At 42.2% G+C, this 16,710-nt stretch overlaps 1 protein-coding gene across 1 annotated transcript in view; it reads right to left on the minus strand.

Annotated features, from left to right (window-relative positions):
- The window catches only part of WDFY4 (WDFY family member 4), a 324,491-nt gene that overhangs the window by 106,430 nt on the left and 201,351 nt on the right, over positions 1-16,710 (minus strand). The window contains 3 exon segments of the mRNA XM_028512450.2: positions 10,318-10,484; positions 13,261-13,312; positions 14,672-14,878. Coding sequence (XP_028368251.1) covers positions 10,318-10,484; positions 13,261-13,312; positions 14,672-14,878 — 426 coding nt within the window.

A 16,710-nucleotide genomic window follows, 5' to 3' on the forward strand; every position in this document is an offset into this window, starting at 1 on the left:
AGTAGAACTTCTGCTTCGTAAGTAGAATTTCTTTACGATCAGCTGGATGAGACACAATCTCCTGACTAGGTAAATAATTAAGATGTGCTGACACTTGGACCTGTGTGCAAGGAACAGTTTGTCTGGAAATCCAAAATGCAAGAGCTGAAATTAGAGAAGCATTCCATTGAAGCCCATGACAGTAGGTCCTGCAGGAGTCAGGTCTCAGGGTGCATATCTGCAAAAGCAGAAGATCAGCAGCAGGTGCTCAAATTTCTTCCCATGCTATTCACCTGCAATTGAGTGCAACACTCTGATATCATCAGTGGGAAAATAGAGGTGCAGAGCTGTCATATGAGGTATGTGGAACAGAGCTAATATGTCCATTCACTTATATTTGTGCAAAATCTACCAGAGAATTCTTTAGCCTGCTCACATGTAGCATGCATGCCTTTCTGTACATCTCCTGCTTGCACACACCTTGTATTGATACAGTCTCCTATACTGGCATATGGAATGAGTAGGCTCATTTTTCAAAATTGCACAGATTGCTGAGGAAAAGTTGGGTATCAAAAAAGAGATGAACTATATGAATTACATTTATATTGGCTACCTAATGCAGTGTGGCATCTACTCTTGCTACCTTGAACATTTTTAGATGAAGCATTCTGTCACACTAGTAATCAATAAAAGTATATTAAAGTGATAAGGACATACTGTGTTTTATATACTGATTTGGCAAATCTGAGAAAGCAGTGTGAGGATCTCTTTGCATAAGCTCATCTCTTTCAGCAGATACAGAGCAGGAAAGCCCCCTGCCTGCCTGCATGTGCCACTGCCACAAGCAAGCCCATGATCAGGCATGACTCCAGATCTGCCTCATGGAGGACACTAGGCGAAAAAGGATGGAAACTACCCCAGCATACAGTGAACGTTTTACAGTTCTGAAGATTGTTCAAAGCGCAGTATCTGGCTGAAGCTGCATTTACTAAGGATCTGTTCAATGGTGACTAACTGAAATGGAAACATGTTTCTCACTGGGGCAGCTCTGAATATTGTAAAGCCTGGACTTGTGGATCTCAGGCACTTATTCAAAGAGTTGATATGTATAAGAATCACTTGGATGCTCGTTGAAGTTCATATTCTCAGGTCACATCCCCAGAGGTTCCCATTTAGGAGGTGCAGAGCAAGCCCTGGAATCTGTATTTTAATAAACAGCCCAGATGATTTGGATGTAGGTTATCTGAAGACTATACTTTGAGAAACTGACCTATGAATACCTGTGAGCCTATGAAAGCATATTTCTCATCACTCATTTATTTGTTCATGCATTCCTTTAATAGATAATTATTGAATGTTTGGTGTGTACCCCACACACTGTTAAGCACAAAGGGAAATAAAGCCTTCGTGGTGCTCATGGTCTAACAAGAGAGATGGAAGAGTATAGACTGTCCTGGCGTAGTATGGCAGGGATGCTGTGGGCACTCAGAGGATACAGAGCAGGGAGCATGGCCAGACAAGAGTGAGAGAAGTGGCGGAAGTGACACCAGATAAGTGGTTCTCACAGAGGTGACCCCAAGGCAGGATAAGGAGTTACGAAGATAAACACAGGGAGGAGCAATCCAGGGCATTAAGTCTAGAGCCAGAAGGATGTGTTTGGAGATTACAAGTAATTCTGTATAATTAGAGCATAAAATCTGGGGTGTGTGCATGTGTGTGCATGTGTGTGTACATAAAGGTGAGGGAGGCCAGTCCAGAAAAGGGGAGGGCCAGCTCAGAAGTGGTCTTGTGCACAAAATATGCCAAAGAGAATCTCAAAAGTCATTAAGTAGGGATGACATGTGCAACTCTATGTTTTAGAAAGTCAGTCATGACAATTCACACAGAGGGGAAGTTAAAACCTGAAAAGGTTAACAGGCTTCTTCACCTTCTACACACAAAAAAATGCCTGGAAAGAGCTTGGCATTGCACTTTACTGTCCAGAGCAAAACTCTTTCCTTTTGAGCTGATTTCATTCCACTGAGGTCTAACTAATATTTTATACTGAGTTTGCATAAAAATAACTACAGTTCAGTTTTTAATGTAATTAATGAGAACACCGGTAGTGAAAACAACCCTTACTCGACTCATGACTGAACTGGGTCTGAGCCTCACCTCTCAGAGCCTCTGCATGGAAGGCACAAGGGACTGTCCCCAACACCACAGTGGCTGACTCAGGCTTACCATGAACATGCATTAAATAAACCACTCTCCATGTCAAGTGGAGCTGTTGGGAGGGAAATGTGTTTGTGGTTTGGGAAATCATTAATCAATGACACCAAGGTGACACAGAATAATTACTGTCCCAGGAACATCACTGGAGGCAATCAAAGCTCCCTCATGCACACAGAGAAGTGAGTTAAACTGCTACTATCCTGCAGCTCCAGGCCACCTGCTGCCCCAGAGGCCTTCTGTGGGTGGCCATCCAGAAGCCTGAAAGGCCGTTACACTCTGGAGTCCCCTGCGCTGTGCATGGCAAAAGCCATGAAAGCTTGTATTTCTGAGATGGCAGGAAATGAGGAGCCAGGGCTGCCTGCCCATCTTAGTGATAGCCACTGGAAGGTAGGTGCTCCTAGGTGTTCTGAGCATGGGACACACCACCACCCACACCGTCTTGTTGGTGTGCTTTTCTTTAGAGAAAGCACAAGGCCCCCAGGCTTTATGAAGATATCTGAATTAGGGAAATTCCCAGTTTGTATCTCATACTTGCTACAAAATGTCTTAACACAAACAAAAAGTATCAGCCCAGGAAATGCAGAAAACTCCTCCCTGCACATCCACACACACACACAAACACACACACCCCTGCTACTGCTACGTGCAAACTTTCTGCACCTTTGTTTGAACACATTCATGGTTCAAAGGTCACTACAATAATCCTTCCTTCCTCAACTTCCAGATCTATCCTGACAAAAAGTATAGTAGACAGGGATGATGGCCATAGCAAACTGGTGCTAAGGCATGTGCAGACAAGAAGGTTGGCAAGTGCTTGATGTGCTATGTCTCAGGGAGAGATGCCATGTGTGCTGAGGGTCCTGGAGGGCCACCTGCTAACTGGAAAGGTTATACAGGAAGCACTGTAGGGCCTGGAGCCAATATTCCCAAGCCCAACATGGGAAGGTTGTTGAAGGACAGGGTGGTGGAGAGTTTACATAACTTGCCCAGTACAGTAGGTTGGGAGATAGCAGAGAGAGTGAAAAATCAGGTGAACTTAGAGTAAGACAGGCCTGAGATGAAATCCCAGCAATTCCAGTTAGTAGCCCACCCAGGCTGTTTTTGCCATCTTTGAAATGGAAATGGAAAGTCTCCATTGTGGGACCATGGAGAGATCAGAGGACATGCCTTACGAAGAGCACACTTAGCAGGGGCTCCAGGTGTCTGGCTACTGACATTTTTGCCAATGATGGAAACGAACAAAGAAGAATGATGCTTTCAGTCTGTCTGAGCACCTTCCCAGTGCCAAGTTGTCCCCTGACACTAACTGCTGGCAACTGCCTCCCTGGTAACAGTGGTGGTAGAGTTACCATGGTGACCAGCCTTTGCCAAGCTATGTCCCACCTGCTCCCAGAGAGGCTCCCCTGTGAGAGAGGTCCACCCAGTGCCTGCCACCCCTTGACCAGAGTCCCCAGGCCCTCAAGGGCAGACCCAAGTTGAAGCTGTAAGCAGGATTCCCACTCTTTGAACCCCGACCCTGCCTCTCTGCATACCTGCTGGCTCCCTGCACATGGCTTCCTAACCTAGCCATGCTTTCCAGGTCTTCCCAGAGCACAAATGCTGTATTTCATGAGAGACAAGGATGAACCCAAGCATGCCCTGCCTTTAAAGAAATTACAGTCAGATGCAGAAATAATTACAGAGCCATGCAATGAGAGAGATGCTGGCAGCAGAGTGAACAGGGTGCTGTGGAAGGTGCAGGGTGCTGTGGAAAGTCCAGGGCCCTGAGTGCATTGTGGATAGGAACACCAGGACAGCCTCACTCAGGCAGGAGGCCTCAGCTGCAGGGCGGTGGTAAGTAGGTGGGCATCAGGCTGTGAGGATCTAAGTTGTGAGATGTACAGGGCCTGGTTACAGAGGCCTCATTAGCCCACCAGTCAGCCGGGGCTGATCCACAAAGAGTTCTCTACTCTAGATATGACTTATCTCTTCTGACCCAAGGATGTTCTTGAGCTCTGGGGCCTACCTCCCTGCACTTCTCCCTACCTCATGCTTTAAATTCAGGGGCCTCCTCGGTTTAATCACACATCAATCCATGCCCCAAACCTAGCAACTTCCCTCTTTTCCATAAAATGTTGCATTTCATAAGTGGTACAGAACTCCTAGAGGGGCCCCATTCCAGCAGGTCAGGCCTCTCATGGGCTCTACTCTGACCCATTGTCTCATCATCCACCATCTCAGAAGGACAACAGGGCCATTTAGACTCCTGGGTCCCCCATTCTGCCCAGGCTTTCACCATGGCATTTCCCTAACCCCTGAAGTTCCTTGTCTCACAGGAGCACCCAGAGGCTGGCTGAGAACAGGTTTGAATTAGAGTACCTCATTGTTTGCACTGACAGGACTTTTCCTACTTCCCCAGAGCCATAGTCTAGATACCAGGGTTCATACCCCACTCCTCCTTCCTCCTTGGAGTGAGAGAACAAGAGTTCATACCAAACTCTTCCTTCCTTTGTGGAGTGAGAGAACAAGGGTTCATACCCAACTCTTCCTTCCTTTGTGGAGTGAGAGAACAAATCCTAAGGGACTATTAAAAAAAGAGCAACAGTGTACTAGGGTTCCCTTTTCTCCACAACCTCTCCAACACTTCTTTGTTGCTTTGTTTATGATGGCTATTCTAACCAGTGTGAAGTGGTATCTCGTTGTGGTTTTAATTTTCAGCTCTCTGATGGCTAGTGATGCTGAGTATCTTTCCATGTGTCTCTGGATCCTCTGTATGTCCTCCTTGGAGAAGTGTTTGTTCAAATCCTTTGCCCATTTTTTAATTGGGTTGCTTGTCTTCTTAAAGTGGAGTTGTGTAATGTTGCTGGGATTGCAGACTGGTACAACCATTATGGAAAACAGTTTGGAATTTTCTCAGAAAACTAAAAATGGATCTGCCTTTTTACCCAGCAATTCCACTTCCAGGATGATATCCTAAGAACTCTGAAACACCAATCCAAAAGAACCTATGCACCCCAATGTTCATAGCACCACAATTTACAATAGCCAAGTGTTGGAAGTAACCTAGGTATGCATCAGTAAATGAATGGATCAAAAAACTATGGTCCATTTACACAATGGAATTCTATGCAGCAGAAAGAAAGAAGGAGCTCCTACCCTTTGTGGGCATGAATGGAACTGAAAAGCATTATGCTAAGTGAAACAAGCCAGGCGGTGAAAGACAAATACCATATGATCTCACCTTTAACAGGAACCTAAACAACAAAACAAAGAAACAAGCGAAATATAACAAAAGACATTGAAATAGAGAACAGGCTGACAGTGGCCAGAGGGGTGAGGGGAGGGAATTTCAGGGGAGAATGGGAAGGGTTTACAGGAACAAGTGTAAAGGACACATGGACAAAAACTAGGGGTGGGGTAAAGTGGGAAGGAGGTGGGGAGGACTGGAAGGGTGGGCTGGGATGGGAGTGCACAGAGTTTTAGACAGGAATACATAGCACCTCTTTGATCTTTGACACAAACTGATGAGTCAAAGAGTATAGTCCCATTTTAAAAATAAATGAAATGAGGCTCAGGAGTGGTTCTGCTACTTACCCAAAGTCACTGGATGTATTAGTGGTGGAGGTGCAATTAGGCAGGTGGGGTCTATATGGCATTCACCTATGGCATCTGCATACCCTACCATAGGGAGTCTGTCCCCCATGGCCTTGGCCTTTCTCTTTCCATACTTGCTTCTTCAGGGAGCAGGTGTGTCTGGTGGTTGGGTTCCTCTGACAGTGGAGAAACTCAGGCTGAATCAAGAAATAATCTCTCCCACAATTTACCAGGAAACAGAAGTAACATGTATAACCCAATGAAATGAATGAAAACAACTCATGAAAAAAACACAGGTCCAGACAATAATAAAAATCACCTTGCCATTGCAGTTGCTTAATATCCTGTTCAGGGGGCTGACACTCATTTGAGCCCCCAACTCAGGCTGGCCCCTTCTGGCAGGCAAGGGGACTCCAGTGCTAGATGGACACTCCTGTTCTCTGCCCTTGATGGCTTCTGCTCACTCCTATCTGCACAGCCTGGCATTCCTGCTATCACAATAAGCCATGTGTGGCACTTCTGATGGCTTCCTGCTGTTCAACATGGAGACCGAATAGGACTGAAGTTTAAGCACAAGACAGGGGAGCATGGGAGAACAGCCTCTTCCTGGTTCTGTCCTGCCTCTTAGGAGCTGGGAAAGTAAGTCACTTGTGGGCTTCAGGCTCTTGCTCCCCAACAAAGCCTCTAAGGGAAATGTGACTGGGTGAGACAATCAGCAAAAACAAGACTCTCTGAGACCAGCACAAGTACCATCTGCTGCACAGCTGGGGCTGAGACTAGTTCTTGGCTGTGACTATAAGCTCCAGACTTTGTCCACAGCCCAGCCCAGTCCAGGCTGGAACCAGCAGGCAGGCTTTGGGAAGCTCATGGGAACTGGGCCATCTGCAGAAGCTCTCCTTGGAAGAGCACAGAGAAAGAATGTAGATGAGGATCTGGGATATGGATCCTGAATTATAGCAAATGTGGTGGGTAGTATTCCAAAGATGCCCTGCCAGAGCTTCCTTTCTAGTTATCCCATCAAACTCTCACCTAGGCAGTGCTTAAAGGGACTAGGCAGATGAAATTAAGGTTATGAATCAATGGGCCTTAACATAGGGAGATTATTCTGATTATCTGGAGAATCCAATGTAATATCTTGAGCCCTTTGCATCAGAAGAGGAAGGCAGAAGTGTAGGTAGGAGAGATGTAATGGAAGGGTAAGGTGGGGGGACATGGGGCAGAAGTGGTTCAGAGAGATTGGAAAGGTAAGAAGGACTCCACCTGCTACAGCTTGCTCTGAACATGGAGGGGGGGTCCACAAGGCAAGGGATGTGGGTGGCCTTTAGAACCTAAGCACTGGCCTTGTTTGGCAGCAGGCAAAGAAAATGGGACATCAGTCCTACAGAAACATGGACCTGAATTCTGCCAACACCTGAATGAGCTAGGAAACAAATTCATTCCCAGAGCCTCTAGAAAGAAATGCATCCCTGCCAACACTTAAGCTTCAGCCCTGGGAGACTCTAAGCAGAGAACAAGCTGAGGCATATTGTCTCCAGACTTTTAAGATTATAAATGTATGTTGTTTTAAGTCACTGTATTTATGATAATTTGTTCAGGCAGCAATAGAAAAGTAGCATGCCAAACTAAACCAAAGCATTGCTTTTGATGTCTTCTTATCAAAATGATGAAAAGATCCAATATGGAACAATGAATAACTCAACATTTCCTTACCCTGTCAGGTAGGACTTAAGATCTGTTTAATATGTATTCTTCATGTCAGGGTATCTCACCTTGGCACTATAGATATTTTGGGCTGAATAATTATTTCCTGGTAAAGGGTGGGCCTCTCCTGAGCTTTGTAGGGATACTTGGCCGATCCCTGGCCTCTGCCCAAAATATGCCAGAAGCACCCATAACCCCAAGTTACGACAACTAAAAATGTCTCCAGATGTTGGCAAATATCTTCCAGGGATAAAATTGCCCCCTGTTGAGAATCACTGCTTTATATATTCCTTTAAGGTTAAGACAAAGAAAAGTTATAGTAAGAAAGCATTGATCTCAGCTGTTTCTTTTTGGTTTACTAAACATTTACTAAATATCCATTTACCTATATGAACATATTGACATATTACACATCCAAACTATTATCTGCTGTTAGCTCTCAGCAGTTATGGATACTATATATACATACACACATATATATTTATATGTGTATATGTTTCATATATATTTTAAAATCTACTTTTAAAATTTTATAATAGACATATATTACTTCCATAATCAAAATAAAATGAATGTGGATTTAATAAATCTTCATTTGTTAGCATTTACTGAATGACTTCTCCAGGTAGTGAGAGAGGCAGAAGGTGATGTGGTGATGGTTGGCCTAGGTGCCAAGATCATGGAAAGGAGGTGATGCAGAAGGCAGTAGAGACAGCAACAAAGGAGAGACCAGTTTTCCAGGTCTCAGAGCAGGCAGTGGTCAAGATCAGCAACCCAAGTGAATAGACGAAAGGATAAAAAAGCTGTGGTACATATATGCAATGGAATATTACTTGGCCACAAAAAGAATGAAATCTTACCATTTGCAACAGCACTGATGGACCTAGAGGGTATTATGCTAAGTGAAATAAGTCAGTCAGAGAAAGACAAATAACATATTATTTCACTTCCATGTGGAATCTAAAGAACAAAACAAATGAACAAACAAAATTGACAGACTCATAGATATAGACAACATACTGATGGTAGCCTTAGGGGAAGGAATTTGGGTGAAAAAGATGAATGGATTAAAAAGTACAAATTGGTAATTACAAAATAGTCATGAGGATGTAAAGTACAACTTAGGGAATATAGTTAATAATATTTTTGTAATAACTCTGTATGGTGCCAGGTAGGTAGTAGAAATATTGAGGGGAACACTTATAAAGTATGTGATTGTCTGACCACTACGCTGCATACCTGAAACCAATACAAAGTAATACTGAATGTAAACTGTAATTGAAAAATGAAATTTAAAAATATAAACTTCAGAGAGTCAGATGCTGAGAGTCCAGTGGGAAGGGCACCACACTTAGATGAACAGTGTGAGCAAAGACACAGTGAAAGGCACGAGGAATACCTGACAATGTTCTCTATGCCTGAAAGCTTTGGGTTAAGCAGGTGTAAGAGGGACATGTTGTTATAGGACTGTGTTGCTTGAACTGTTATCCAAATCTGAAAGTAGCTAAGCAACTTGCTGAAAATTTTGCAGCAATCCATTTGGCCAATCCACTTTAAGCCAGCTCTTCTATCCAACCCCTTGAAGGAGCAAGTCCCAGCTTAACACCCTCCAGGAATCTCTGCAAGACAGCTGCCCCTAGAAAAGACATGCTTTAGTTTCTACACCTTGCTCATGTTCATCACAGGCTCTCTAAGCATATCTCCTGCTCCTGGAAATCCAAGCTGCTTACTCTGTAGCCTTCAGTTCAGATCTACTGCCATCCATCCTGAGGCCCAACTGGCCCTCAGCTCTCACACACTTATCTCTGTATGGCACCTGCATGGCTTGCTGAATTTCTGTTTTGCTGAGGCATCTCCTTCACATGTATCTGGTACAGAGGAATTGATGTATAAGACCCTGAAATCCACCTAGCCCTTAAAATCACTCAACCTTTGGGAAGGGAAGAAATAGTTTTCAATGAGCAACTAGCTCTGCTCTGAGCTAGTGTCTAGCTCTGAGCTAGTCTCTTTATCCCATTTAAGCCTTACAAGAATCTTGTTATGTGGTTGGTATAAATTCCATACTGAAAATAAGAAAAATTAGGGCTCCCAAAAGTTAGGTGACATGCCATGTAGTATGTGGTTACTCTGGGATTTGAGCTTAGGTCTGTTCTACTCTAAGACATGTGCTTCACAATTTCCATACCTTTCTCAGACTTGGGAAAGAGGAACCCTGTGCTGGGCCCACACTTCAGGGAGACCCCTCTGGCCCTCCTGCAGTCATACCAAAGGGACATGGAACAGCTCCAGATATCCCAAATGTAGACTTCCTGCTAATTGCTCTAGCCTACCTCCTGGCCCTGCACATTTTATCTCCAAGTTCACACTTCTGAGGGTTGACAGTGGCAGCCGTGTGCTTATATGCCAAGGCTTGAGAGGTATAGGGCATGGGAACAACTTGGACATGTGGGTCAGGGTGTCCAAACACATCCACCAAAGCCCCTCAAGATGGGAGCACTTATGGAAGCACAATCTTCTCATTGTACCCTTCAGGGTGGTCAGGCTGCACACAGGGGCCAAGATGACAAACTACGAGGACAAGAATTCTACATTTAAAACTGATCTCCCAGGTATTATAAAGGTTAGAGCATATTTCACTTAACTGTTTATTAGCTTGATTTTAACCTTTACAATACTTTGAGGCAGGCTGTGTAGTTCCATCTGCATGCCTGCCCTGGGCACACAAATTCAGGAGCATGCATATTGATTTTTTTATAGTGCAGGGAGCTATCCCCTTCCGTGTGAGTGAAGAAAGCTTCGTTTTTTCATGTCTGAGTACCTTGAAAGAACAGTCATGATGGACTGTATTACCTTTTCATGATCAAGAAGTTCTTGTAAAATAACTTGTCTTTCCCGACACAGTTCCAAGAAATCTTCAGAATGCTGACTTTCATGTAAGGCAGGAAAGAAGGTAAGCTGGGTGCAATCTGCTGCCATCTCAACTCTCTCGCTCTCAGCTTCTTTCGGTGTCAGCTCATCTGTAGTGGCATAAAGCAACGCAGTTTTTGCATGAGTCATCTGGAACCCCAAGGGGTGGTATGCTGTCTGGGCCTGTGTTGTTGTGAGGAACTGCAACGTTTCAGCGAAGACATGAGTGGTGTGCATCTCAGTGTGTCCCTCACTGTTTCCAAAAGTGGATACCACCCCTCCGACCCTGTGGTGTGGTCAACACACCCTTGGGTTGATTCCTTCCAGATGATGTGCCCAGGCCTGGCTGCTCCACCAGGGTTTGCTTTATCTGAATTTTACTTTATTCACTCTTTGAAAAGAATGTTTTTTAAAACAAATTATTGAAGCACTATCTTCTTATTGTACAATTTTTAAAAAACTTGGAAAAAAACATAAAATTGTAAAAAATAAAACAAATATTCATGTACCTAGAGATAGTATAAATAATAGCAGATCCCATCTAGTAAGCATGTTCTCTGTGCTGGGCACCTTTAATGACATTTTACATCCAGTCCTACCAGTTGTAGATTCTACCTATCCTCAGTTTACAAATAGGAAAATTGAAAGTGGCTGAATACTTTGCTCAAGGTATTATGATTGCTGTAATAGAGGCAGAATCTTAGTCCCTTTGAGTCCAGAGTATGAGCTTTTCATCTCTAGGCTATTTTTCTTCACAGTCCACAGTTTGGTTTATTTACTTCTGCTATCTTTTTTTGTACATGTATGTATAAGCACACACATTATGTAATTTTTGACATGGTAGGAATTATACTGCATTTATAGTTTTTTATATTTTTTTTACTCAAGATTGTATTGTGAGCACTTAACCATTCCATTAGAAGTTCTTTGAAAACAATATTCTATCGTGTGGCTTTTTCATAATCACCTAACCCATCTCCTATTTTTTGGAGATACAGGAGGTTTGTGTATCTGTATCTGTACTTCTGTGACTGTACTATGCTACAGTCATTCATGTACACCTCTATACTTATTTCCTAAGAATGCACTCCTGGGCATGGATGTTTGAGCACCAGCTAAGAACATACCTATGTGGATTTCTAGATTCTACTCCTCCACTCTGTCCTGGGTGTCCACTTGCCTGGAGCAGTCACACTGCACATGACTGTGAAGTCAAGGCATTTTCTTTAAGCCAAGATGGTCACCTCTGTGACCTCATTCCCACATGGGTCTCTCACATATGGATGAACAAAAGTGTCTGCTGCAGGCTTTCCCCAGCAGGGAGAACACTATGTAGTTACAGGCACCCAGGAAGTCATGTTGGAGACCCACAGGCCCTTTCTTCCCCACTGATTGAGCTCCCTAGGGACCAGAGGACTCAGCAGTCCATGACTGTAGTTCAATAAAATCAGTACACACTTTCCACCATTGCACTCTCTGTAGCCACCCCCTCTCAAAGAGAGAGTGGGCAGATTCTCATTTTGATCTTAAGTTTTGGGCCTTGGGGTGGGAAGAAGAGAAGCAAATGGGTAGAATGTTATCATACATCCTATACCACAGTGGGACTCCCAAATCAAACTGGGATTCAAAGCCCAGGATCCCCACTTTAGGGAAATACTACAGCTTGGCAAGATATCCAGCTCAAAAGAAAATACAGTACCAAGATCTTAAATGAAACAACATGATCAACACTAAGAAGCTGTAATTTGGTTAAAACTATGACACTATCTGCAGCCTAGGATATATTGAAAGTAATGGATAGGGAGTGCCTGAAGCAAAAGGCAGAGTCTGGTAGAAACACACAAACCCTGAAATATAATGTGTACATCTGTGTGTCCATGTGTATCAATGTGTTCTTAACAAACTGACCTCTGAAAATGAAGCCCAAATTTCAGCAAATCAACTCAATCAAATTTCTCCATGAAAATGATACAAATAAAGCATAAATATACACATAAAATATGATTCAAAGTATTTTTTATGCTTGGGAAGTGCTAAATGTATCTGTGGTTTCGCTTGCTCCAGTTTCAGTTCTCTGCAGCTAAACACAGTCCAAAAATATTAAATGGAAAACTCCAGAAATAAACAATTCATAAGTTTTAAATTGTGTGTTGTTCTAAGTAGCATAATGAAAACTCCAGCAATCTTGCTCCATCCCATCCAGAAAGTGCTTCTCCCTTCATCCAGCATCTCCACACTGTGTATAGTACCCAACTATTAGTCATTTAGTAGTGCTTCAGTTCTCAGATTGATTGTCAAGGTATCACAGTGATTGTGCTTATTTTACTTAATAATGATCCCAAAGTATCAGAGTGCTTCCTTTAAGTGGAAAGGTGTGAATGTATAGGAAAAACATAGTATGGCCTTACAATGTATCCCTCATAGATAAGGGGGGACTACTGTAATAATGACTATTTTATCTGTAATTTTTACAATCAGAGAGTTCAGTGTAAGAACTATTAAATATCTTTTCTATCCACTTAAAACAGTCTGTTATTTTCCTCCTATGTGTTTGGGATCACGTACTACTGAACATGTATTTGTACTATTTGGGTATTTTTCAGGTTTCCCTGATACAGCAAATTGACAAGATAGTTTCCCTGAAAAAAAAATTTATTGTTTCAGAGTTATATAAAATTCTCCCCCTAAAGGAGTTCTGGGACCTGGAGTAAATTTCTTAATTCTGGGGAGCATAGTAATGAAAAGAGTCTTAGCACTATGTGCTCTGGACCTCCAATATTTTCTTCCTCCAAAATACTAATTCCATCTCTTTAATGAGATATTAAATAAAACCAAGAATTGGTTTAATTTTTAAATAAAAAATAGGTAAATTGATAAACTGAGTACCTTTGTTTTCAGCATTTGTTTGAGAAACATCACCATTTATGTCTTGGCTTTCCTGAAAGAAAACCAGAGAAAAGAGAAATTAAGTCCTGGGTACTACCTATATGCAGCCCCCCATTCTGCAAATTCACATACACATGCATGTGATCACTTCAAATAAATCACATACTTCACACTCAGATGCCAGGAGAGAAAATGTTAAATCATAAAGAACCACAATAAAATGCAAGTATTAATGTTCTTGAGTCAAAGGGGAAAACCTGACAATCTTCCATTAAGTAGAATTACAGTAATCACCAAAAATGATGCTGAAATAAGATTAGATAGCATCCTGGAATTATGGTGTGGACCACCCTGGAGGTGGGTCGGGGACAAACTTGGCTTTGTAGCCAGCCTCTGCTTGGTCACCAGCACAATGTGTGGGCTACTTATTTCTTCTGCCTCTATTTCCTAACAAATATATTAAGGAAAACATACTATATACTGTAAGATGTTCAGTGAGAATACATTCAAATTTCAAGTGTCTACTGAAAAAATGAATTACCATGTTCCCATTAGGTTTTATAAATGATTTAATGTGGATAAAAGATTCTGAGGTTATAGACTAGAAAATAGACACAACATTGTCTTGTGTTCCAGTGTTTGGAAGGATGGCTTTTAGACTTTTTTAAATTGGGAATTGTTCAATGAAGAAATAAAAAGCTACTAACAGATTTTTCTATATCCACTACCAATCCAACTGGTTCCCAGTCCTTTAAAAGGCAAAAATGTAAGTCTGATGACAGAGTTCAATTTGTTCCAGCAAGCCCCTGAGGTCTGCCCAGATTCCATTGCTTAGGGATTCAGTAGTTTCAGTGTCAAACTAAGTGGGTCACTGACTTGAGCTTGCAGAAATAGCTGAATTCAGGATGCTCCTACTGTAAAACTTGCTACAAGATTTGCTAGTACAATTATGCCCAGAGCAGTGCTGGTCATGACTGCTCTGCAACAAGTAACTGATGCAAGCTGACAGTGATCATCACGTGGCTCTTTCCCAACAATGGCAATCAGATTATTCCACTGAACTTTTGTGGATGTCAGTGTGGTCTAGGTCAGTGGTAAAGATATGACCCATTCACCTATTCATTCACTCACTCATTGGTTCATTCATTTAGGCTGTGGTTACAGCATCCCTCCTCTGTTACCCGGGAGGGTAAATGATTCTTTTTTTCTATTAAATAGCATCAGGAATAAATCAGGGCAATCCTTCCTTAACTACATACATTTTCTCTCTGACCTGCCCATATCAAAGCTCTTGCAAAGCACACTGGGAAGAGTCCTGATGAAAAAACAAAATGAGATGGAAAAGCTAAGGAGACTGTACCCTACTCTTCCTGCACTGAAGCATCACTATCTTATTGCGTGGAGCTCTTACCTTGAAGTTTTCTGCACTCAAGGACTCCAGTGGAGATAAGCATCTGAGTCGCTTCCTCATGCGAGCAGGTCCTTCTCTCCAGTCCAGTTCCCACTGGGAACAGGGTGTCACTTCTGCTGGATGGCACCACAAGCCCAGCTCCCCAAAAAGCTGCTCCTGGATCTGGGCCCAGGCTTTGGCTGCCTTGACGTTGCCACATCTCCGCCTCTGGAAAACAGAAGTGCAGTATAACACCTGGACATTTCACACACAAGCCTGACTCCAAACTTCGTGCGGTAAACAGACCAAGTCCCTCATAACTGTCTGAGAAAACTGGCCCCTAATAGGCATCCCCAAGAACCCTCAGAATGTGTAGGGTATCCAAGACCTGGCCCAGAGAAGAAATTGGTTTCTCAGTTCTGAGACCAGTTAATCCTGGAGAAGGGAGGAAAAAACAATCATCCTTTTAGAATTCAGAGCCATGTGATTGCTGGGTGTTGGGCAGAGAGTGACAGGTCTCCAAGATCCTGCTGCTAGTCATCAGAGTGGATTGGACATCTATGTTATAAAATAGATACAGAATTTTACCTAGCCCATACAATTTAAAATGGACAGGAAATTTTACCATACCCTACCCTTCCAAAATGACGCTGAAAATACTTCTTTTGGTCCTCTGGTGTAGCACTGTGGTAGGAATTAGCAGACTAGCCTGCAATGGGTTGAGTTGAGCAAGTTATTTCTGTCTCTGGACATCTCCAACTGTGAAATGAGAGGTTTGGCCTGGGTGATATGGAAGGACTTTTTAAATCCTAATATATGTTTCTAGAATGTTCAAGGATTCTGGAATGTTCTCAGAACCTAAAACCTTTGATGTTAATGAAATCCTCATAGTTTGTGCCTGTGGCACTTGACGATTACACTTTCTGCTAGAGTATAACTCAAATCTTTTCATCAACACCCTTAAACTGCTTTTGTATGCCACATTTAAGTTTCATACATCACCTGTCAAGGAAACATTTCAATTCATTTTGGGCAGTTGAATCAACTTTGCTTGCAGGGTAAACTTTTGCAATTATGCAAATATTTTATGACATTTGCCCTAAACTTTAATTTTATTTTTTCAGAAACTGAAAGGTGAAACAAGAGGCATAGGTGGCATAAACTTAATGTAAAAAGGAAAGAAACGAATTATCATGTGTTAAGCTGATCCCCTCATCTATTGTATCTCATTTCCTCTACCCAGTGGTTCCATGAGTGAAACTTACACATGTAAGATTTCTATAATCCTCATAGTAGAAATTTCATTGGCTTAAGGAAACCAAGTCTAGGAAAGGAGAAGTGATTTCTCCAAGAACCACCTGGTGACCGAGCTGAAATTTAAACCCAGCTGTCTAATTCCAAAGCCTATACTTGAGCCTGTGGACTAGGTTCTTTTCCTGGGAGCCTAGTTTCATTTTATTAACTCATGGTTTCTGCCAATATTACTTCAAAGACCATTTTGAACAGGTCAATTATTCTCAGAACTTGAAAATTTGCATGAAAATATAAACGATAGTATAGTGAGTAGCACATGGTCTTTGGCATCAGATGAACCTGGGCTGTCACCATGTTTTTACTATTCATGAGCTATTTAACCTGAAGGACATTTAGCTTCCCATCAGTCAAATTTAGTTAATATTATTACAATAATAATAAAACCATGGGATTATGTAAGCAATAAATCAGGAGTTTTATATGGTGCCTCACCCAGTTTAAGGAATTAGTATTAATGTGAATTCACTAAATCCTATTTTGAAACAAGATTATTTTGTTTCTCCACAGTTCTTACATTAATATCCAAAACAGTTACAGCATTTTACACTATACTCCAACTGTTTAATAAAGAGCTCCAGAAAAATAATGACTATCCAAAGCCTTTTACAGGGATTTGGTTATATAAAATGAACACTTGTTTTGGGAAAATAATTCAGCTACCTGGAAATTTTTGCTGTGTTTGCAGTAACATACGGAGCTTCATAGATTATGAATAATTCCTGAGCTACTGGGTTATCCACCCTAGA

Source organism: Phyllostomus discolor, chromosome 5 (genome assembly GCF_004126475.2).
Source record: "Phyllostomus discolor isolate MPI-MPIP mPhyDis1 chromosome 5, mPhyDis1.pri.v3, whole genome shotgun sequence".
NCBI classification, from domain to species: Eukaryota; Metazoa; Chordata; class Mammalia; order Chiroptera; family Phyllostomidae; genus Phyllostomus; species Phyllostomus discolor.